Source organism: Manis pentadactyla, chromosome 11 (genome assembly GCF_030020395.1).
Source record: "Manis pentadactyla isolate mManPen7 chromosome 11, mManPen7.hap1, whole genome shotgun sequence".
NCBI lineage: Eukaryota > Metazoa > Chordata > Mammalia > Pholidota > Manidae > Manis > Manis pentadactyla.
The window spans coordinates 44,742,512-44,763,370 of NC_080029.1; the positions used below are offsets into that span (position 1 = coordinate 44,742,512).

Here is a 20,859-nt window from a genome sequence, read left to right on the forward strand (position 1 = left end):
CAAAAGGGAAATAATAATGAGATTTAAGAATAAGACTTCAATACCATTTTTGGATTATAGTGTCATGAGTCATCTAGCTGCACTAAGTATCATCCATTCAGCTCTTCTCCTTTATTACCTTTGTTTGCAAAGGTAAAGCATATACAAAGTAATAAAAATCATACGAAGCACTTAATATTGTATTTAAGGATGGGGAGGAGAACAAATGGATTACTTCTTGACAAGTCAACAGATGTTAATAAAATACTTCCACAGTATTTGGCACAGCTACTTACACCAACACCTGCATAAATGTGAATTTTAAAATAAAAAAACATGCATCTACTAAATGAAGTACTGTTATTGTAAAGACTTATATTTCACCTTCTACTAAGAGTTCATTCCAAAAATTTAGCAGTGTTATTATTAACAGAGAAATTCTATTCTAATGCGTCACCTAATATCAAAGAGTTTCTAAATATTTTTAAAACCTGGAATTTGAGTAATTGTGCAGCACAAGAGTATGAAGGCAACTCTTAGGAATAGCCACATAATGGACATTGCCTCAGGGGTCTAATTTATGGAGAGCCATGCTTATTCAGGCTGCTATAGTTTTGATGGTTTTCTATAAATACCTAAAAATATCTAAATTTCCTAAAAATTCAAACCCCTATTATTGTTTTAAGTACCCAAAAGTGACAAGGAATTAAATACTGACGCAAGAAAGCAAATCTCATGTGGCTTCATTTTTCTGTTTTAATGAATATAGTACTAGTATAAAATACATATACAATGATCTCTAAAACTGCTTTTCTAGAAAAAAGTATGATGACAGTAGGAGGCGGATGAAATGGAAAAAGTAAATATTCTAAGGGAAAGGAATTAAGGTTTAAGATGCCTGCCATATGCAAAGCACTAAACATAAACTTCCCCTTCTAATACTAACAAGCTTATGATGTAAATAAATGTCAATGTGAAAGACTCGGAATGAGAGTCTTAGATCAACATCACCCTGTTTTTAAATGAATGGAGTAGGTTTCAAACCCATTCTCTTTTTAAGAAACTGCCAAGGAGAAAAAGAGACTCCAAAAGTCTAAGGAATTTATCCTGAGAGCCAAATCTATCAAAATGACTTAAAGAAATTCTTATGTATCCTATTACAGTTTATGTTTTTGTTTTTGTTTGGGGGGGTAGGCATAGGCAGAGGAAGTGGGAAGTGCTCATAAAGTGAGCATTAGCTTCTTCTCAGGGAAGAAAAAATATGTTTTCCTTAATTTAGATACCTGATGAACAGAAATTTAGATACTTGCTTAAGATGAATCTACACTTAAGCAAAACTCAAAATGACTGAGTTGATTACTATTTAAATAGAACCAGAATTCTTTATATTGAATATTTCTACCTTTTAATTCATGAAAAGCCTTACCTGTTCAGAAAGAAGAGTCTGTAGCTTCTGAACTTCTAATTGTAATGCTTTATTTTGGTCATTCAGAATCTGGAAGAAAGTATCTCAATTTACTATTGTTTTATTAAGAAAAGGTAAAAAAGCAATCACTTGAGTATGTTTTCTTAAGAATTCAAACCCCTATTATTGTTTTAAGTACCCAAAAGTGACAAAGAATTAGATACTGACTTAAGAATGCAAATCTCATGTGGCTTCATTTTTCAGTTTCAACGAATATAGTACTAGTATAAAATACATACACAATGATCTCTAAAACCATAGTTTCTACTGAGCCCCTTAATTCAGTCATGTGATTTATCCCAAAATAGCATTAACACTATGTTTGTAACTGTTTCCTGTGTATTTCAGAGCTGAATAGTTTGTGCCAAAGGCTTCTGGGAAACCTTCCTTTCTGAAGTGCATACTTAAAGGATTCCTATTAAACAAAAGTTAAAAAAAGAAAGAATGTAAATCTTATTACATGTAGAAATGCACACTGTGATCAAAATGCTTTACAATACTCAAGCTGGTTGGCCATGACAAGAAACTAGTACTGCATTAACAATGGAGGCAGTTAAAACCATCACAAACTACCAGCTAAAATCTGCAGAGAAAAGCTAAATTTCAGAAGTCTCTTATAAGAACAGAAAAGTTAAGATAACCTATGCAAAAAGTCTATAATAAAAATTCATTGTATAAGCCCCCAAATAAACCACAGAAACTGTGTTTCTGAGTGATTATATATAAAAAGTAGTATTTCCAGAGACACTTCAGCTGAAAACTGAAATACGTTTTTTCAAAGAAAGCTGAGTTGACAAACTTAATCACACACCTTAAATTCTTCCATTTTGCTTGAAATTTCACACTGTAGCTGCTCTTCAAGCAATCTTATTTTATCATCCTTAATATAAATACTATGAGAAAAGAAATCAATTAAAATACTTCACATACTCAGAAAGTTTACATAAATTATGCACATAGCTATCAGTTATAAGCAGCAATATTTCCTGCAGTTATATTTGAATAGAAATGTATGAATGGCTCCATGTAGAACAATACTTTAGTCACCTTTTCTGCATCTTCTCCAGTTCATGTGCAGCAGCAGCCTGTGTATGGAATGAGATGAGAATTACATCATTTCTCAGGAAGCACTCAAAACTATTCTTTCAGTGATTTTTACAAGTTACATTTTCATATAGATGAAGTAAATCAAGTTAAAGCAGTATCATAAATTTCTGTAATACTTTTTGCTGTCCAGCATTTTGTACTTCTCATGGGTCAACTTTTATCCTAATACAAAGTGTATTCTTTTTTGATTAAATGGCAGAAGGCTAAAACAAATTAGCATTTTAACAGTTTTAAATTGATTTCTCTGACATCTCAAAATTGATCAATTAACTGGATGGAACATCAATTTCAGCACGAAAACAGTAACACCTAGGTGGATTGAGAGAGTCATGGTCAAACATTAGGAGGCTTTCAACAACACACCATGCAGCCAAATACACGTATCCATTTTATTTACTATCTACATGAATAAAATTAGAGCTTGCAATACCAATGAGAATAAGTATAGACAAACTGAAATTCTGAGGCTAATGCTCAAAAGCAATAAGACCTACCTGTTCATTTGCCAGGGCCTGTAATTTTTGTACTTCAGCTTTTAGTAAGAAATTCATATTCTGTATATCCTAGAACAAGAAAGAAAAATAGTATTAGAAATATTTAATACAATTGGCTTTGAAGTTTGTATAGCATCTCTTCTACGTAAGCAAGGCCTCAAATTGCAATTTCTTAAATCAGAAGAAAACATCACTTCACATTATTTAGTATATTTTCCAAGACACTGTGAATTATATCATGTGAAAAAAGCTCTTTGAGCTTTCCTCTTAGAAGTCTAAAGAGGATTTTGTAGTTTAGAAAAAAGATAAGACACTTTTCGAAAATCCTAGAGTATTTTCCATTCTTCATAGACATATTTACCGATTACAAGGATAGGGTAATATGATGCTTCTAAAATATTGCAGCCATTTATAAGAATTACTGTACCTTAAGTTCCTCCTCTTTACTTGTTAAATGATCATGTTCATTTGCTAAAGAATCTTCCGTCTGTTTTATCTGCTTATCCTTTTCTGCAATCCTTTAACAGGAAATACATTTGTTCACTCAATGAAGATTTAGAAGTCACCAATCAAAGGATTAACAGACTTAAATATGGTCATCCTTACCTAAGTAGTTTCTCACGTAACTATTCTATACTCTATAGCCCCTTTCAGTTTAGTAATAACTGTCAGATATATTACTATAACTCCTTAAAATGAATACCCCTATTTTAAAACTTGGGGTCAAAAGTTAAATAAGTTAAGCTCACAAGCCTGGCAATACCCAAACCAGATTTCAGGTCTTCTGAACTCAAGGGACCCAAGTTTCGGGGGGCATACCACCATATGGTTAAGACACAGAGTAGATACAACTATTTATTAGACACAAAAACTAACTTACTCCCAATTAATCTCAAATCACCATTATCTCTTCCACATAATTGCTAAGGCCCAAATGAAAAAAGTTTCCCCAACTCTTTATGATGAAGACGTGAAAGCACAGAATGTATAATGTTTAGGGACCCAACATACTAAGGGGGGTTAAAAAAAAGACCAGAATCCACTGTCCCTCCAAATCTAGTTGAGTATTTTCTGAACAAGTCAGAATATAAAGTTAATCATAAGCACTGAATCTAACAGGTGTTAAATTAGTGGTGATTAAGCAATTATAAGAGAAGTGTAGAAAGGCAGGCTTACACTTTATGTAATTCTTCTGCTAGAACTGAAGCGGAAGTCTAAGAAAAACATAATCAACATAAAAGCATTTAAGAGAAATGTAAAAGTTGTACAATAATCATAATAGAACTTTAAGAATTAAAAGAAATTATTGTATATAAAGTTGTTAAGGCAGTATCTGGCTCATGACGGGTGCTCAGTAGTAGCTATTATTGATCACCAACAGCCAATATTAGGAAATTACATTTCTTAAGACATTTCAAATAAAACAAGCTAGCAGGTCTGGAAATTATTTAACTGACAAGCAAGAATACATAGGAAAATAGCCACAGAGGCCATTTTTCATTCCTGTGCTTCTTTTCCTTAGTAATTATTTTCAATAATGAAATGATACAGTTCATGATTAAGATAACAATTAAGTCAATTTGGTTAATACCCATGCTATTATTACTTTGTAAAAGGTACTTACAGCATTCTCCAAGTATTTAATTCTTGATAAATTTTCTAGAGCTCTCTCTCAGTAAGATCTCAATCCAATTTGAGTTGATAATTTACATATATACATCGATACATACACACATGCTCTTTCCTATATTAACTCTTTTCCAATTAATTTTAGACTGAGAGCTATGCTTAATATGCTTAATATACCATCTAAGGGTATATAAAGTTTTCTCTTATGGCTAGCCAGTATTTAGTGAAATAAACCACTATTTTTGACACATTCAGCCAATTCCCCGTTTTGTGAGGATTGCAAACATTTTTTTCCTCCTATGGTAAAAAATCTCTAACCCACCTCCCACTAGCTGGGTTCGGATTTCTGTCTTAGTGTTTTCCCACAGCACTGTGCATAATTACCAGAGTGCTTAGCACTCCGAGTATCACTACTAATCCAGTAGAGCTCGGCACTCAACAAGCATTCAGATGATTATGTAAACAGCTAGAAAGCTATTATTAATGATAAGCAGTGAGAAAGTACCATTACCTGGGCTGCTATCTGGGAATGAAATTGTTGAATTTGAGCTTTCAAAGCTTCATTCTGCTCCAAAATGTCCTTTCATAAATTGCAACCAAAAAGGAGAAGGGGAAAACTGTGCTGTTAACAAATATACTAATGTATATGAGCAAAATGAATCACAATTTTATCAGTTTATCTTTAAAAAGGCACTCTTAGATTCTAAAAGGCAACATTTTAAACTGACTATGCATTCTATTCTTAAAGTTAATTTATCAGGTGGAAATTAAGAGTATGTTAGGATGTTCCTAATCTAACACAAAAAGTATAAGACTGTGAGTGAGGATATCTTCAGGCACATATTCAAACATACCGTATTGTGACAACTGCTCACAGATTAAGTTCTAATTACTCATCACTACTCAAGAATTAGGATAAGGTAGAGCTATCCTCTCTTCTATACAGACACATCCAACCACTGCCCACCTTTATTTTTTAAAAGGAAACATTGGATACCTGAACCTGCATTTGTAGAGACTCTTCTTTGGTCACCCTTTTTTGCTCCGATTCCATTAACTGCATTAGTCTTTGTTCCAACTGTTGTTTTGATACCAGGGTATCTGTAAGCTTACTATGTAGACTCTGCACTTCATTTTCTTTGGCCACAAATTTACTCTGTAAATCTGTAACAGAACACTGCATTTGACAAAGATCTCTACCTTTGCCTGGCTACTGTCTTCAGACTAGGCATTATCTCTTCTAGAAAACTCTCCTTGGATTTCTCCTTTGCTTCCCCTCCCACATACAACTCCTCTGAGCAGCCTATGCTTACCTTTATCACAGCACTAGCCACACTGTACTAATTTGTCTCCTCTCCCAGAGAATGAGCTTTTTGAGATCAGAGACTGCCTTTTCTCTACATCCGCAGGTATGCCCAAGGCTTGGCACACAGTACATACTCAATAAATGTGTTAACTGAATGGTACATGGGTGTTTAGAACTACTGTATTATTTTTTTAAAGCATTCTTTATTTCCCCAAAGATGTTCTAGTAAGTTATTAAGTGAATTTCTTATAAATTCCCTATACTTTCCTACTTGGAAAACAGACAGATGCTGAAGGCTGACAGATGTCCTGGTGTAAGATGAAGTACAACTTTACTGTCTGCTTTTAAGTAATGATCCTAAAACAAAAAAAAAAAAAAATGAGAAACAAACATAAAACTATCTCTGATCAGAGGAGCTGTATGTGGGAGGGGAAGCAAAGGAGAAATCCAAGGAGGGTTTTCTAGTTTGTTTCTTCAATCAGAAAATAAATATAACTTCAAATCACAAGAAATTAAGATAAAATTAATTGGAGAGATTATTACTAACTTGGCAGATGAAGATGAGGAAAGTGTTCCAGAATCCCAGAAAGACTTAGTAAATACCAGGTATCATGAGTGCTGTCTCCCAGACCCACAACATAAACACGTCCAAAACCAGAGAAAAAAAGAGGCCACTACCACCAAGGATGGAGAGGCAAATATAGGTTAAAATAGAAAATGTGTATTATGTGTGTGCACATGTGTGTGTCTATGTATGAGTATTATATATGTTTTAAGAAAAATGAGATATTATTTCCACAACAAGGCACTAGTAACAGATCACAATTTGAAAAAAGAACTCCTGAAAATTAAACATATAATGGTCATATGCAAGATTGGAACTCTTAAGAGAATATTTCTTACCAGGAACAATAAACATTAAAAACTAAACTAATGCATTCAGAATTCTATGAGGAAATTACTTACAACCTAGAATTTATAACCAAACTACCAATAAAGCATGATAGTAAAAGAATAAAAACATTTTCAGATAGGCAAAGCCTTAACAAATGTACTTAAAGGCATACTTCTATGGAGCTACTAAAAGGTATGTTATTAAGTGAGGAAAGCAAGAAAGATGGCAGTGACATAGGATCCAAAAACAAAGGAAAAAGCAACAAATATTGGAACAGGAAAATTGAGGAATCCAAAGAAAGACTCCCCAGGAAAAACTGATAGTTTTTGCCAATACTGAATATGTTGAGAGGCTAAAAACAGGGAGAGTGTTAAAGGGAGTTTAACCATGGGTAAAATTTTAAACAATAAAAAAAATCAAGCACGTTAAAAACATAAAGCAATAATTAGCTCTAGGAAATTAAAAAATATTGTCCAAGAAGAGAACTGCAGTTATAATATTTATCTTGGCTCAGCATTGAGGTATACAACCATCATGATTTAAATAATGAATATTGATATAATCAAGAAGTGTGCATAACTGTATCAGGAGACTGAGGGGAAGGTGGAAGGAATGGTATGGGATTGTTAAGCCCTAATTTTCTGAAATAAAGGGTCAAAAGATACCTATCAAGAGAGAGCAGTCAGTATAAGTATTAATAATATGCTCACTTACAAATACAATATAAAATATTAAAAAGCAAAAGTGACTGCTTCTGGCCAAAGTAAGGTTTTACTGTTTACAGTTATATATAGTTTATAGATCATTACAAATAGTGAATAGCTACAATTCTTTTGGCAAAATTCATGTGTGCTTCATTGATAAAATATAAAACATTAATTAAAAAAATAAGCTAATGAATCAATGTAAATATAAACTTCATAGCTAAAGAAAAAGGTCTTCAAATATCTTGGATATATTTAAATATTGAACAAAAGGGATACACTCAAGGGGTGGCAAAAAAATAGGAAGAAACCAAAGGTCTAAAGAGACAAAACCCTGTATGATCTATCCTATTATTTGAACTGTATTTTACTAGCTCACCGCCTCTTTCATGGGAGAAAGGGAGTAGTGGAGACATAAATAATACACAGAATACAAGCTCCATTATCTCCAAGATGGTTATCAAATTTAGAATAATCAGTGAAAGTAATTAAGTAGGCAGTTTGAAGTCAACTACTAGGAATGGTAATGCTCTCACTGCTTTTCTCTTCACAATATAGGAAGTGAGTCCTTCCTTAGAAACAAAAAATAAAATGAGGAGTTGATCAAGGGACCAAAGGGAAAAACTACATAAAGGAAACACACAGCACTGGGTTCCCATTACTGTATTAGGGGCTGTGATTTTATCTGTAACTTAATGCTTCAGACAAAGCTAGGAGACAGCTTATTTTTAAAGCCCTAAGAAATGTTGAAGAAATAAAGTATTCTGAAAGTTTAAAGGCTATTTTTAATGAGCTATAACAAAATGCAAAATTATACTTTCTTCACATATTTGAGAGGGGAGGAAATTTTACCCAGAATTATATACTAAATTTACATGAATACCCCTTCCCCTTACCTTGCTGGGCTGCCTCATGCTCTGCTGTTCTCTTTCTGATATAGCTCTGGACTTCTTCCCACCTTCTCTCAGCTTCTTGGAGTTGAACCTGGAGAAAGGATAAGTCAGCACAAACACAGGATTTCAATTAAAAAAAAAAAGCATCCTCTTTATCTTTGTTGCTGTGTCATAAAACTATTTCTAAAAACTAGTCTCCTATATTTTAATAAGCTAGGCAACCCCAGTAAGGTGCTCAGTCTGATAATATGCACAGGTATTATCAGCCACAGCCATTCCATTCTCTAATATATAGGATTTACAGATGAGAGAGTATTTCAGAAACTCAGTATTGTTCTCATGCATCAATATAGCTACTACTCTGTATATATCTGAGCCACTTAGTTATAATGTTTTACATTAATCTTTCTTTAGTTGATAGGCTTTCAAAAGATAGGATGGTATCTTCATTGCTAAATCTCAGCAGGGACCAAAGTTTATATTTTGAGGTACAGGATAAACACTTCAGTGTGACCATAATCTTATTGTCATTTATCTACTTCTCTATACCTGTAAAAAACAAACTTCCATATTTATATAGGCTAGCATGAAACACACATGGGCAAGATAAATATTAAATAAAGGAAAGGGAAATTTTATCAATCTCCCATAGGAATCCATGAAAACATCAAAGAAAATAAAAATTACACTATTTTCCTCATTCACTTATTCTCAAAGCCCTCTTAATCCCGAATACTCTGGACCCTGTATAAGGTACGAATGTATCAAGGACCTATGCAGGAATCTAACACATTTAACTTAAACAAACTGAACTATATATACATTCAACAAATCCTCTCTCCAATAAAAGGAGGAACAGACAATTCTACTCATCATTCCACTCAATGTGCATTTGCTATGAAGTGCAAAAGAAACAAATCTACTCCTCTCTGTCATATGAAATCAAACTTCATAACAGTCAATCAGATCATTTCATTTTCATATCTTCAGTCATGAACTTCAAACTCAAGCCTATATTCATTTCTTTCATTAGTGCACACTTTTTATTTCGGCAAAGCACTTAAGATTACAGGTCCCATTAAGCCTCCAACAATATTTCTCAAACATACATGCACATTCAGGTCATTTAATTGAGTATCTGCTCTACATATGAAAAGATAAATAAAGGTGGTAGCTTATCACCTTCAACTGAGTAACTGCTTGCTCAGCATTCTTCTTTTGGACTTCCTCTTGTTGCAGCTTTCCTGTTTTCTCAGTCAGCTCATTCACCAACCTAGCATAATCCTGGCGTAGTTTATTTAGTTCAGCAGACTGCCTGAAAACAGTAGCTGGATTAGGAACCTTTCATTATTACAAACATACATAAAGAATAGATAAATAAAACATATTTTATATTAGTTTTGCTGAGTTAGTAATTTCATTCATAGCAAACTGAAAAGGACTACTATATATTATGTAAGTTACTACTAATAATGAAATTCAGTTAAATGAATCATTCTGATGACAATTTCTAAAATATCTATAAAATAATCAATAAAAGTGGATGCCCATACACTCATGAGCATGAATCAACAGTGTCACCCTCAAACAGGTATTCTGAAAAATCTATTAAAATCAACCAGTCATAGTGTTTATTCTGGGTAAGCAAGCTACCATTCTTCTCTAAGGCACTGTTTCTCAAAATATGGCCCAGAGCCACCTATATCACTATCAAAAGGAACATGTATTAATAGTCAGTTTCCTAGGCTCCATCTCAAACCCACCAAATCATAATCATTTAGGGGTAGGACTCAAGAATGTGCTTTTTTAACTAACATGCCAGATGCTTTTCAGAATAATGAAGTTTGGGAAAATCTTTAAAGGGGATAGATGGTTTAAAACTTGGAAATTCAGTCTCATAAAATTGTGGACTATTCCACTGGCAGTAGTAAGTATGTATCATACAGGTTAGCTGAAGAAGTTCTTTACACTGTAAGAGAATTGTTTTTGAAATTTAACTCATTTTGCAAACAAATGCAAAAAAACAAAAGCTAACCAGTTACTATCAAACACCACTTTGATGACTCAAGAAAATAGGAAGCCATTCAATTAAAATATTCTGCCATTCAATTAAAAATTAAGTATTTGGAAACATACTTGCTTTCTAGTTGGTTTGTAGTGTTGCTGACAGCATCTCTCAGTATGCCATTTTCTTGCTTCAAGTGAGCTATCTCTGCCTCCATCTGCTCACGAACTTGCTGGAACTGAAGTTATTTTACACACATGAGTTTAGAAAACAATGACTGCCAAAGCTAACTTTTAAAAGAAAATTTATTATGATGAGAACTTAAAAAGCATGAACAGAATAAAGTCTGGACCATCCTTCTCAAAGAAATGTAAACAAACTAAAAGGATAAAATACATTTTCACAGTGACAGACGCAGAGTAAATAGAAGCTGCCAGAGCATTCAAGAATGCAAGTTGCTGCTATCATATATGAAATGTAAAATAAATACACAGAGATGTTTTAGAACTAAAAGATGATTTAGAACTTCCTTGTTACCCAAGACTATATAAAGAATTAAGCCTTTCTTGATCCTAGATTATGTCAACTTTATTTTATTAGCAGTATTTCTCTATGAAAAAATTTAGCAATTGAAAATATGTTCAATTCATTTATATGTTACAAGTTGAGTCATAATCAAATAGATGGCAAATCCACCTGCTAAAATACTTTGGCTTCTAATTTTTTACTTCAGAATTACAGAATCAAAAGAAAGAATACTGAATCTTATATTCTCATAAGGATATGTTTTACTTTAGTATGTGAAGTAATTTTTAGTTAACCTATTTAATTAAGAGAAGTTAGAGTATGCTTTTTTCTTTTTTAGAGAACTTACAGGGCATCTACATTTTGGCCTCTATAACTAACCAAGTTAAAAAAAAATAATGTATCACTTTAACACCTTTAACCCTTGATAAAATATATTGCTACCAAGTGCTTGACTAAGTTTCAAATGAATAGTTAAGTAGGGTTTTAGAAAAAGAAAAGATCATTTGAGACTAGAAAAAAAAGTCAGGTTTTCAACAACCTGATTAATGGGAAATACTTCAAATGACCAGGAGCAGGAAGATAAAGGACTGGGCCAAATGAAAGCATAGAAGCAGTGCGTAGTAATTACATTACTGAACTGTAATGGAGTATTTACTTGTAAGCTTAGAGCCTCCCAACCTCATCAATCCCTATTAAAATTGTTTGCTTAAAGACAGAGAGACAGTTTAGTCATTGTACCATGGCCCAGCAGAGAGCCTTGCACATATTAGACACTTGAAAGTTTGCTAGTTGCAAACATTTCATTGTATTTTCAAAAAAAGAAAATATACCTTCATCTGCATCTGTTGATTCTCTTGATAACTGACATGCATTTTGTTTTGAAATACATTATGTTCCTTTTCTAAAGTTCCAATCCGATCTTTCATCCTTGCTATAACCACACTGCTTCTTTCTTTCTCTGCCATCATTTCCTAGAAGAGAAAAACAGAAATTATGAAAACTTATTTTTAAAAATGTATTATAGACTATAAGAAAATATTTTTAACATCAGCAAAAATATTGACAGTACAACAATCATGAGTTCCGAAATAAGTAATTACTTAAAAAGCAAGGTCAAAGGTTTTTAAAAAAATAGGTCATCTGCCTATTACCTGTTCTTTACATCAATTTCTTTCATAAACACTCTGCTGTTTTTCTGTTTACTCTTATTTTAAATATACTTTCTGATCTAAGAGCTAAAAATTGAACCTCAAGGAAACTACATTCTAACTTGATTACAAAGGAATATTTTTAAAACAAAACAGTTGATTATTATTTGAAGGTACTCTCTCTCTTTTAGGTCACAAAAAAGGAAAAAGCCTAGAAGAGAAAAAAGAAGTCTTCTTCCTAGAGGAAGACATAAAGATACATTTATAGCAGAATGGAAGTTTAAAATAAGGAAAAGTAAATATGAGAAGGTAAAGTTTTATTATCTTCCCAAGTCAAATCTTAAAAGTGTGATTCCATTTTGTTTTGCAAATATTATGAACTTCTAGAACAATTGTTAATTATGAAAGTGTAAGAAAGCCAAGCAATTTTTAATGTTATCTGCAGGTATAAAACTGATAAAATTAAGGTTTTTTACGTAGCTGACATTTACCCATTAAGAGTTATCAACTCATTTACATTTGTAAATTGTACTGATATGTGTAATACATTTAGGAAGAAAAGTATACTCATCATAAGTGTATTACTTAAGTACATAAAACTCAATTACGATAAAGTGGATACTTTTTAATTTTTAAAATACAGTTTTATGTGGCTATAGTTTTCTAGATATATTAAAGCTTCTAATCTTAAGTAAACACGCTTATTTTAGTAACTTTGATTAATCTTGATTTGAACAAGTTTTCCCACTGACATTTTTTATTAACTTTAAATTCACATAAAAGGTTTTAAATTCAAATAAGGCCATTCTCATAATGTAATCAAATAGCTACCTGAATGATGCAGAAATAAACCTCATTTACTCTATTGTATTTAATACCTAAAAGGGGAAACAAGCAGATTAGGAGAAATGAGACCATACTTTCTACAGAATTTCAATTATCTTACCAGTCTACATGTTGTTTTGTTTTGTTTTTGTAAATACAATAGACATAGAACATCACACTAGTTTCATGTGTAAATACACTGATTCAGTATTTGTATATAATGCAAAAATGACCACCAGAATTAACATCACCACCACACAGTGAACAACTATTTTTTCTTGTGATAAGAACTTTTAAGACCTACTCTCTAAGCAACTTTCAAATATACAGTACAGTATTATTAACTATATATAGTCACTATCCTATACACTATATCCCCAGGACATACTTGTTTTGAAACTGGAAGTTTGTATTCTTTGACATAACTTGTAATGATTTTTGGTTTTTTTACTTCTCAGAGTAAAATTTCTGGGGTTTGAAAAACTTCAACATTTTTTCAACATTTACCCTATATATTTAAACTCAATGTATACACAACCACACCAAGTTTTGTGCTTCTGAAGAGAATAAATCTAGGTCATACCCAATTTAAACATGGTCTCAAATGTCCAAATGCTTCTGTTATTCTGAAACTGGGATGTCTATAAGTATGGTCATTTTAAATTCATAATTCAACTATGGCTATAATAACACGAAAGAACAAGACCCCCACCACCAATACCTCCACTAAAATTCTAGAAGAAAATGGCTTTTACCAGGTATAAATTTATTATACAAATAATTAGATCAGGAATTACAATTTCTAAAATTCTTCAATGCTTCTGAATCACAAAGTAAATCCCTTAAACACAAAAATGTCTTCACCTGGGTTAAGTGCTTACACCGATCCTTCATAACAGCAGCATCTTCCTTGACAGCAGCAAGTAACTTGTCTTTTTCTTGAAGCTGATGTACAACTGCAGTCAATTCTCCTTTATTTGACTATAATTGAGTAATCAATACAGAATTAGTAATAGTTTACATGGGCTCTAATTAAAATAATGAAAAGAAAGTATTTAATTTCAAGTATTCTTAAGCCAATGCAGAGTTCATTATTACACATATAGTACAATGATTGCCAAATTCTGGTCAGTGAAATGTCATTGAAAAAGTCACTACATCAATATACATTCTGACACATATGACAGGGTACCTATCAACCAAGAAACCAATTTTTACAAAGACTTACAGGACTTCCAGATTTAAATCCAGAGTCAAGATAGCAATCTCCCCCTTCTCCTCCTAAAAGATCCAGACTATGAAACCAAAATGCAAAGTAATCCAAAATAAAAGTCATCTGCAATGTCAAAGCATTGTATCTGGAAAGGCTTCCAAAAGTAGTGGAGATCAAACACAAGTGCTTACCAACCCTCAGAATATACCTGGTATTACAGAGGTACCATGGCTATACAGTTCTCTGAAATTAACAGGCATATCCTGAAAGGTAAAACCAGCAGTCCCCCATTTGATATCAGGAACAAATGCAAACACAGAGGTAGGAATTTTCTTGGAAAGAGGTACAAACATGCCAAAGAAGTAGGAATGAAGAAATTACACAAACTTTGTCCAAAGATAGCAGCCAGTCAATGAGTTAAGTTGAGAGAGAGTCTCTATAGTGTTACTCTCAAGAGTACAGTCTTTTATCTGGGAAGAAAGAAAAGACAAAAGAACTCATTTGCACACACAGCACAAGGAGAACACCAGGTAGCCTTGGTCCTTTGTTACCTATTTAAAGGCACAGAAATAATCCAAGAGGAACACCATTCACTGGAAGAGTACTTATCAAAAAAGTAAAAATACAACGGAGTCTATTCAAGATACAAGAAAAAGGAAAGGAAAGGAAATTAATAAGAAAAAATAAGATAGCAAATGAATAAAAATAACCAGAAAAACATCAAAGAGAATACAAAAATTGTGATTTAAAAAAAACAATCACCAGGAGGCAGAATCAAGTTGACGGCATGAGTAGGACACTGGGAATCTCCTCCAAAATAACATATATATTTTTGAAAACACAACAAATACAACAATCCCTAAAAGAGAGACCAGAAGATACAGGACAACAGCCAGACTACATCCACACCCATGAGAACCCAGCGCCGCGCGAAGGGGGTAAGATACAGGACCCAGACCGGCGGGACCCGAGTGCCCCTCGCCCCAGCTCACAGCAGGAGAAGAGGAGTCAGAGCAGGGAAGGAGAGGGAGCCCAGTACTGCTGAACACCCAGCCCTAGCCATCCGCACCCAGAGCGCAGACACACAGAGTGAGGAGTGCGGGAAACTAGCAAAATGGGACAATAAAACCTGCAAGAGGGTCCCTGCAGCCGGTGCCCCTGGGACAAAGAAAAGTGAGTGCTTTTTGAAAGTCTTAAAGGGACAGGAATCACAAAGCTGGACGGAAGCGTCCTGGGACACTTAGCCCAGCACCTGGGAAGCCCAGGGAACTCCAGGCACCCTAACCCCCTGGGCAGCAGCTCAGAGAACCCTCACGGTGATAAACAGTCCCCGGCCCATTCCCCCCTCCAGAGAGGCCCCACCATAGCACAGCAGCAGCCAGAGGCTGGCTACACCCACAGCAAGGGAGCTTCCTCCATAGCGGACAGGCAAAGAAACAGAGACCCAGTCTACGTGCAACTGCCCAACACAACCTGCTAGGGGTCGCCACTGGCCCTGAAAAGAAAGGCCAGGAGCAAGTGGAAAGGGTCCTGGTTCTCCCAGTTGACAGACGAGTCAACATCATACCACTGCATCTATCAACATGCAAAGGCAGAAAAATATGATCCAGACTAGACTAAACCAGACAGCTTCCACATCCTCCCCTGAGAAGGAATCTGGGGAGATAGATTTAACCAAACTTCCTGAAAAGGAATTCAAAATAAAAGTCATAACCATGCTCATGGACTTGCACAGGAATATGCAAGACCTAAGGAGGGAGAAAACAGAAATAAAACAATCTCTGGAAGGACTTCAAAGCAGAATGGACAAGATGTAAGAGACCATTAATGGACGAGAAATCAGAGAACAGGAACGCAGAGAAGCTGACACAGAAAGAGATAAAAGGATCTCCAGGAATGAAAAAACATTAACAGAACTGTGTGACCAATCAAAACTGAACAGTATCTGCATTACAGGAGTACCAGAAGAAAAAGAGAGAGAAAAAGGGATAGAAAATGTCTTTGAAGAAATAATTGCTAAATATTCCCCAAACTGGGGGAGGAAATGGCCTCTCAGACCACGGAAGCACACAGAACTCCAAAACAAGGGATCCAAGGAGGGCAACACCAAGACACATAATAATTAAAATGGCAAAGATCAAAGACAAGGACAGAGTATTAAAGGCAGCTAGAGAGAGGAAAAGGGTCACCTACAAAGGAAAACCCATCAGGCTATCATCAGACTTCTCAACAGAAACCTTACAGGCCAGAAGAGAATGGCATGATATACGTAATGCAATGAAACAGAATGGCCTTGAACCAAGAATACTGTATCCAGCATGATTATCATTTAAATATGAAGGAGTGATTAAACAATTCCCAGACAAGCAAAAGTTGAGGGAATTTGCCTCCCACAAACCACCTCTACAGGGTATTTTAGAGGGACTGCTCTAGATGGGAGCACTCCTAAAAAGAGCACAGAACAAACACTCAACATATGAAAAATGGAGGAGGAGGAATAAGAACGGAGACAAATAAAGAATCATCAGATGGTGTTTATAATAGCTCAATAAGTGAGTTAAGTCAGACACAAAGACAGTAAAGAAGCTAACCTTGAACTTTTGGTAAACACGAACCTAAAGCCTGCAATGGCAATAAGTACATATCTTTCAATAATCACCCTAAATGTAAATAGACTGAATGCACCAATCAAAAGACAGAGTAATAGAACAGATAAAAAAGCAAGACCCATCTATATGCTGCTTAAAAGAGACTCACCTAAAACCCAAAGACATACACAGACTAAAAGTCAAGGGATGGAAAAACACATTCCATGCAAACAACAGGGAGAAAAAAGCAGGTGTTGCAGTACTAGTCTCAGACAAAACAGACTTCAAAACAAAGAAAGTAACAAGAGATAAAGAAGGACATTACATAATGATGAAGGGCTCAGTCCAACAAGAGGATATGACCATTCTAAATATATATACACCCAATACAGGACCACCAGCATATGTGAAACAAATACTAACAGAATTAAAGGACAAAACAGAATGCAATGCATTCCTTTTTAAGAGACTTCAACACACCACTCAGTCCAAAGGACAGATCCACCAGCCAGAAAATAAGTAAGGACACGGAGGTACTGAACAACACACTAGAACAGATGGACCTAACAGACATCTATAGAACTCTACATCCAAAAGCAACAGCATACACATTCTTCTCAAGTGCACATGGAACATTCTCCAGAATAGACCACATACTAGGCCACAGAAAGAGCCTCAGTAAATTCAAAACGACTGAAATCCTACCAACCAACTTCTCAGACCACAAAGGTTTAAAACTAGAAATAAATTGTACAAAGAAAGCAAAAAGTCTCACAAACACATGGAGGCTTAACAACATGCTCCTAAATAATCAATGGATCAATAACCAAATTAAAATGGAGATCCAGCAATATATGGAAACAAATGACAACAACAACACAAAGCCCCAACTACTGTGGGTAGCAGTGAACGCAGTCTTAAGAGGAAAGTATATAGCAATCCAGGCACATTTAAAGAAGAAAGAACAATCCCAAATGAATAGTCTAATGTCACAATTATCGAAATTGGAAAAAGAAGAACAAGTGAGGCCTAAGGTCAGCAGACGGAGGGACATAATAAAGATCAGAGAAGAAATAAATAAAATTGAGAAGTATAAAACGATAGAAAAAAAATCAATGAAACCAGGAGCTGGTTCTTTGAGAGAATAAACAAAATAGATAAGCTGCTAGCCAGACTTATTAAGAGAAAAAGAGAATCAACACACATCAACAGAATCAGAAACGAGAAAGGAAAAATCCTGACGGACCACACAGAAAAACAAAGAATTATTAGAGAATACTATGAAAACCTATATGCTAACAAGCTGGAAAACCTAGGAGAAATGGACAGCTTCCTAGAAAAACACAACCTTCCAAGACTGACCAAGAAAGAAACAGAAAATCTAAACAGACCAATTACCAGCAACGAAATTGAAGCGGTAATCAAAAAACTACCCAAGAACAAAACCCCAGGGCCAGATGGATTTACCTCGGAATTTTATCAGACATACAGAGAAGACATAATACCCATTCTCATTAAAGTTTTCAAAAAAATAAAAGAGGAGGGAATACTCCCGAACTCATTCTATGAAGCCAAAATCACCCTAATACCAAAACCAGGCAAGGACCCCACCAAAAAAGAAAACTACAGAACAATAACCCTGATGAATGTAGATGCAAAAATACTCAACAAAATATTAGCAAACTGAATTCAAAAATACATCAAAAGGATCATACACCATGACCAAGTGGGATTCATCCCAGGGATGCAAGGATGGTACAACATTTGAAAATCCATCAACATCATCCACCACATCAACAAAAAGGACAAAAACCACATGATCATCTCCATAGATGCTGAAAAAGCATTCAACAAAAGTCAATATCCATTCATGATAAAAACTCTCAACAAAATGGAGATAGAGGGCAAGTACCTCAACATAATAAAGGCCATATATGATAAACCCACAGCCAACATCATACTGAACAGCGAGAATCTGAAAGCTTTTCCTCTGAGATCGGGAACAAGACAGGGATGCCCACTCTCCCCATTGTTATTCAACATAGTATTGGAGGTCCTAACCATGGCAATTAGACAAAACGAAGAAATACAAGGAATCCAGATTGGTAAAGAAGAAGTTAAACTGTCACTATTTGCAGATGACATGATATTGTACATAAAAAACCCTAAACACTCCACTCCAAAACTACTAGAACTAATATCAGAATTCAGCAAAGTTGCAGGATACAAAATTAACACACAGAAATCTGTGGCTTTCCTATACACTAACAATAAACAAATAGAAAGAGAAATCAGGAAAACAATTCCATTCACAATTGCATCAAAAAGAATAAAATACCTAGGAATAAACCTAATCAAGGAAGTGGAAGACCTATACCCTGAAAACTATTTAAGAGAAATTAAAGAGGTAACTAATAAATGGAAACTCATCCCATGCTCCTGGCTAGGAAAAATTAATATCGTCAAAAGGGCCATCCTGCCCAAAACAATATACAGATTCGATGCAATCCCTATCAAATTACCAACAGCATTCTTCAATGAACTGGAACAAATAGTTCAAAAATTCATATGGAAACACCAAAGACCCCAAATAGCTAAAGCAATTCTGAGAAGGAAGAATAAAGTGGGGAGGATCTCACTCCACAACTTCAAGCTCTGCTACAAAGCCACAGTAATCAAGACAACTTGGTACTCGCTAGTACCAATCTCCCTAGGCAAAATATCTCCCTAGGCAAGGGAAACAAAAGCAAAAATGAACAAGTGGGACTATATCAAGCTGAAAAGCTTCTGTACAGCAAAGGACACCATCAATAGAACAAAAAGGTATCCGACAGTATGGGAGAATATATTCATAAATGACAGATCTGATAAAGCACTGACATCCAAAATATATAAAGAGCTCACACACCTCAACAAACAAAAAGCAAATAATCCAATTAAAAAATAGGCAAAGGAGCTGAATAGACGGTTCTGTAAAGAAGAAATTCAGAGGGCCAACAGACACATGAAAAGATGCTCTACATTGCTTGTCATCAGAGAAATGCAAATTAAAACCACAATGAGATATCACCTCACACCAGTAAGGATCACCATCATCGAAAAGACAAACAACAACAAATGTTGGCAAGGTTGTGGAGAAAGGGGAACCCTCCTACACTGCTGGTGGGAATGTAAATTAGTTCAACCATTGTGGAAAGCAGTATGGAGGTTCCTCAAAATGCTCAAAATAGAAATACCATTTGACCCAGGAATTCCACTTCTAGGAATTTACCCTAAGAATGCAGGAGCCCAGTTTGATAAAGACAGATGCACCCCTGTGTTTATCGCTGCACTATTTACAATAGCCAAGATATGGAAGCAACCTAAGTGTCCATCAGTAGATGAATGGATAAAGAAGATGTGGTACATATACACAATGGAATATTATTCAGCCATAAGAAGAACACAAATCCTACCATTTGCAACAACATGGATGGAGCTAGAGGGTATTATGCTCAGTGAAATAAGCCAGGCAGAGAAAGACAAGTACCAAATGATTTGACTCACATGTGGAATATAAGAACAAAGAAAAACTGAAGGAACAAAACATCAGCAGAATCACAGAACCCAAGAATGGACTAACAGTTACCAATGGGAAAGGGACTGGGGATGATGGGTGGGAAGGGAGGGATAAGGGCAGGTAAAAAGAAAGGGGACATTACGATTAGCATGTATAGTGTTTTGGGGGTTATGGTGAGCGGTACAACAGCGAAGACAGGTGGTAACTACACAGCATCTTGCTATGCTGATGGAAAGTGACTGTAGTGGGGTGGGAGGGTGACTTGATAAGGGGAGGAGCCTGGTAAACATAGTGTTCTTCATGTAACTGTAGATTAATGATAGCAAAAATAAAAAATAAAATTAAAAAAAAAATTAATTTAATTAAATTTAAAAAAAAACAATCACCGTAATTTTTTTAAGTCTAATAAAGCAGTCCTTTCTTGAAAAACAAGAGTAAAGAACAGCTCACAAAAAAGGGCTGATATATTGGGGGAAAAGATGGCAGCATGAGAAGAAAGGCAGAAACACTCTTCCAAAACC

General features: G+C 34.8%; 1 protein-coding gene across 21 annotated transcripts in view; it reads right to left on the bottom strand.

Moving 5' to 3' along the window:
- Positions 1 to 20,859, bottom strand: part of KTN1 (kinectin 1) — a 124,024-nt gene that overhangs the window by 46,204 nt on the left and 56,961 nt on the right. For all 21 annotated transcript variants that reach the window (XR_008992485.1, XR_008992484.1, XM_036918579.2 and 18 more), the window contains 13 exons: positions 13,843 to 13,959; positions 11,836 to 11,976; positions 10,609 to 10,715; positions 9,655 to 9,787; positions 8,476 to 8,563; positions 5,672 to 5,838; positions 5,186 to 5,254; positions 4,222 to 4,259; positions 3,473 to 3,563; positions 3,046 to 3,114; positions 2,492 to 2,529; positions 2,256 to 2,337; positions 1,406 to 1,474 (listed from right to left, as the gene is read on the bottom strand). Coding sequence is in view for 19 of the 21 variants with exons in the window: in XM_036918579.2 (XP_036774474.2) it covers positions 1,406 to 1,474; positions 2,256 to 2,337; positions 2,492 to 2,529; positions 3,046 to 3,114; positions 3,473 to 3,563; positions 4,222 to 4,259; positions 5,186 to 5,254; positions 5,672 to 5,838; positions 8,476 to 8,563; positions 9,655 to 9,787; positions 10,609 to 10,715; positions 11,836 to 11,976; positions 13,843 to 13,959 (1,209 nt within the window). In the remaining 2 variants the exon portion in view is untranslated. The remainder of the gene's footprint in view (positions 1 to 1,405; positions 1,475 to 2,255; positions 2,338 to 2,491; positions 2,530 to 3,045; positions 3,115 to 3,472; positions 3,564 to 4,221; positions 4,260 to 5,185; positions 5,255 to 5,671; positions 5,839 to 8,475; positions 8,564 to 9,654; positions 9,788 to 10,608; positions 10,716 to 11,835; positions 11,977 to 13,842; positions 13,960 to 20,859) is intronic.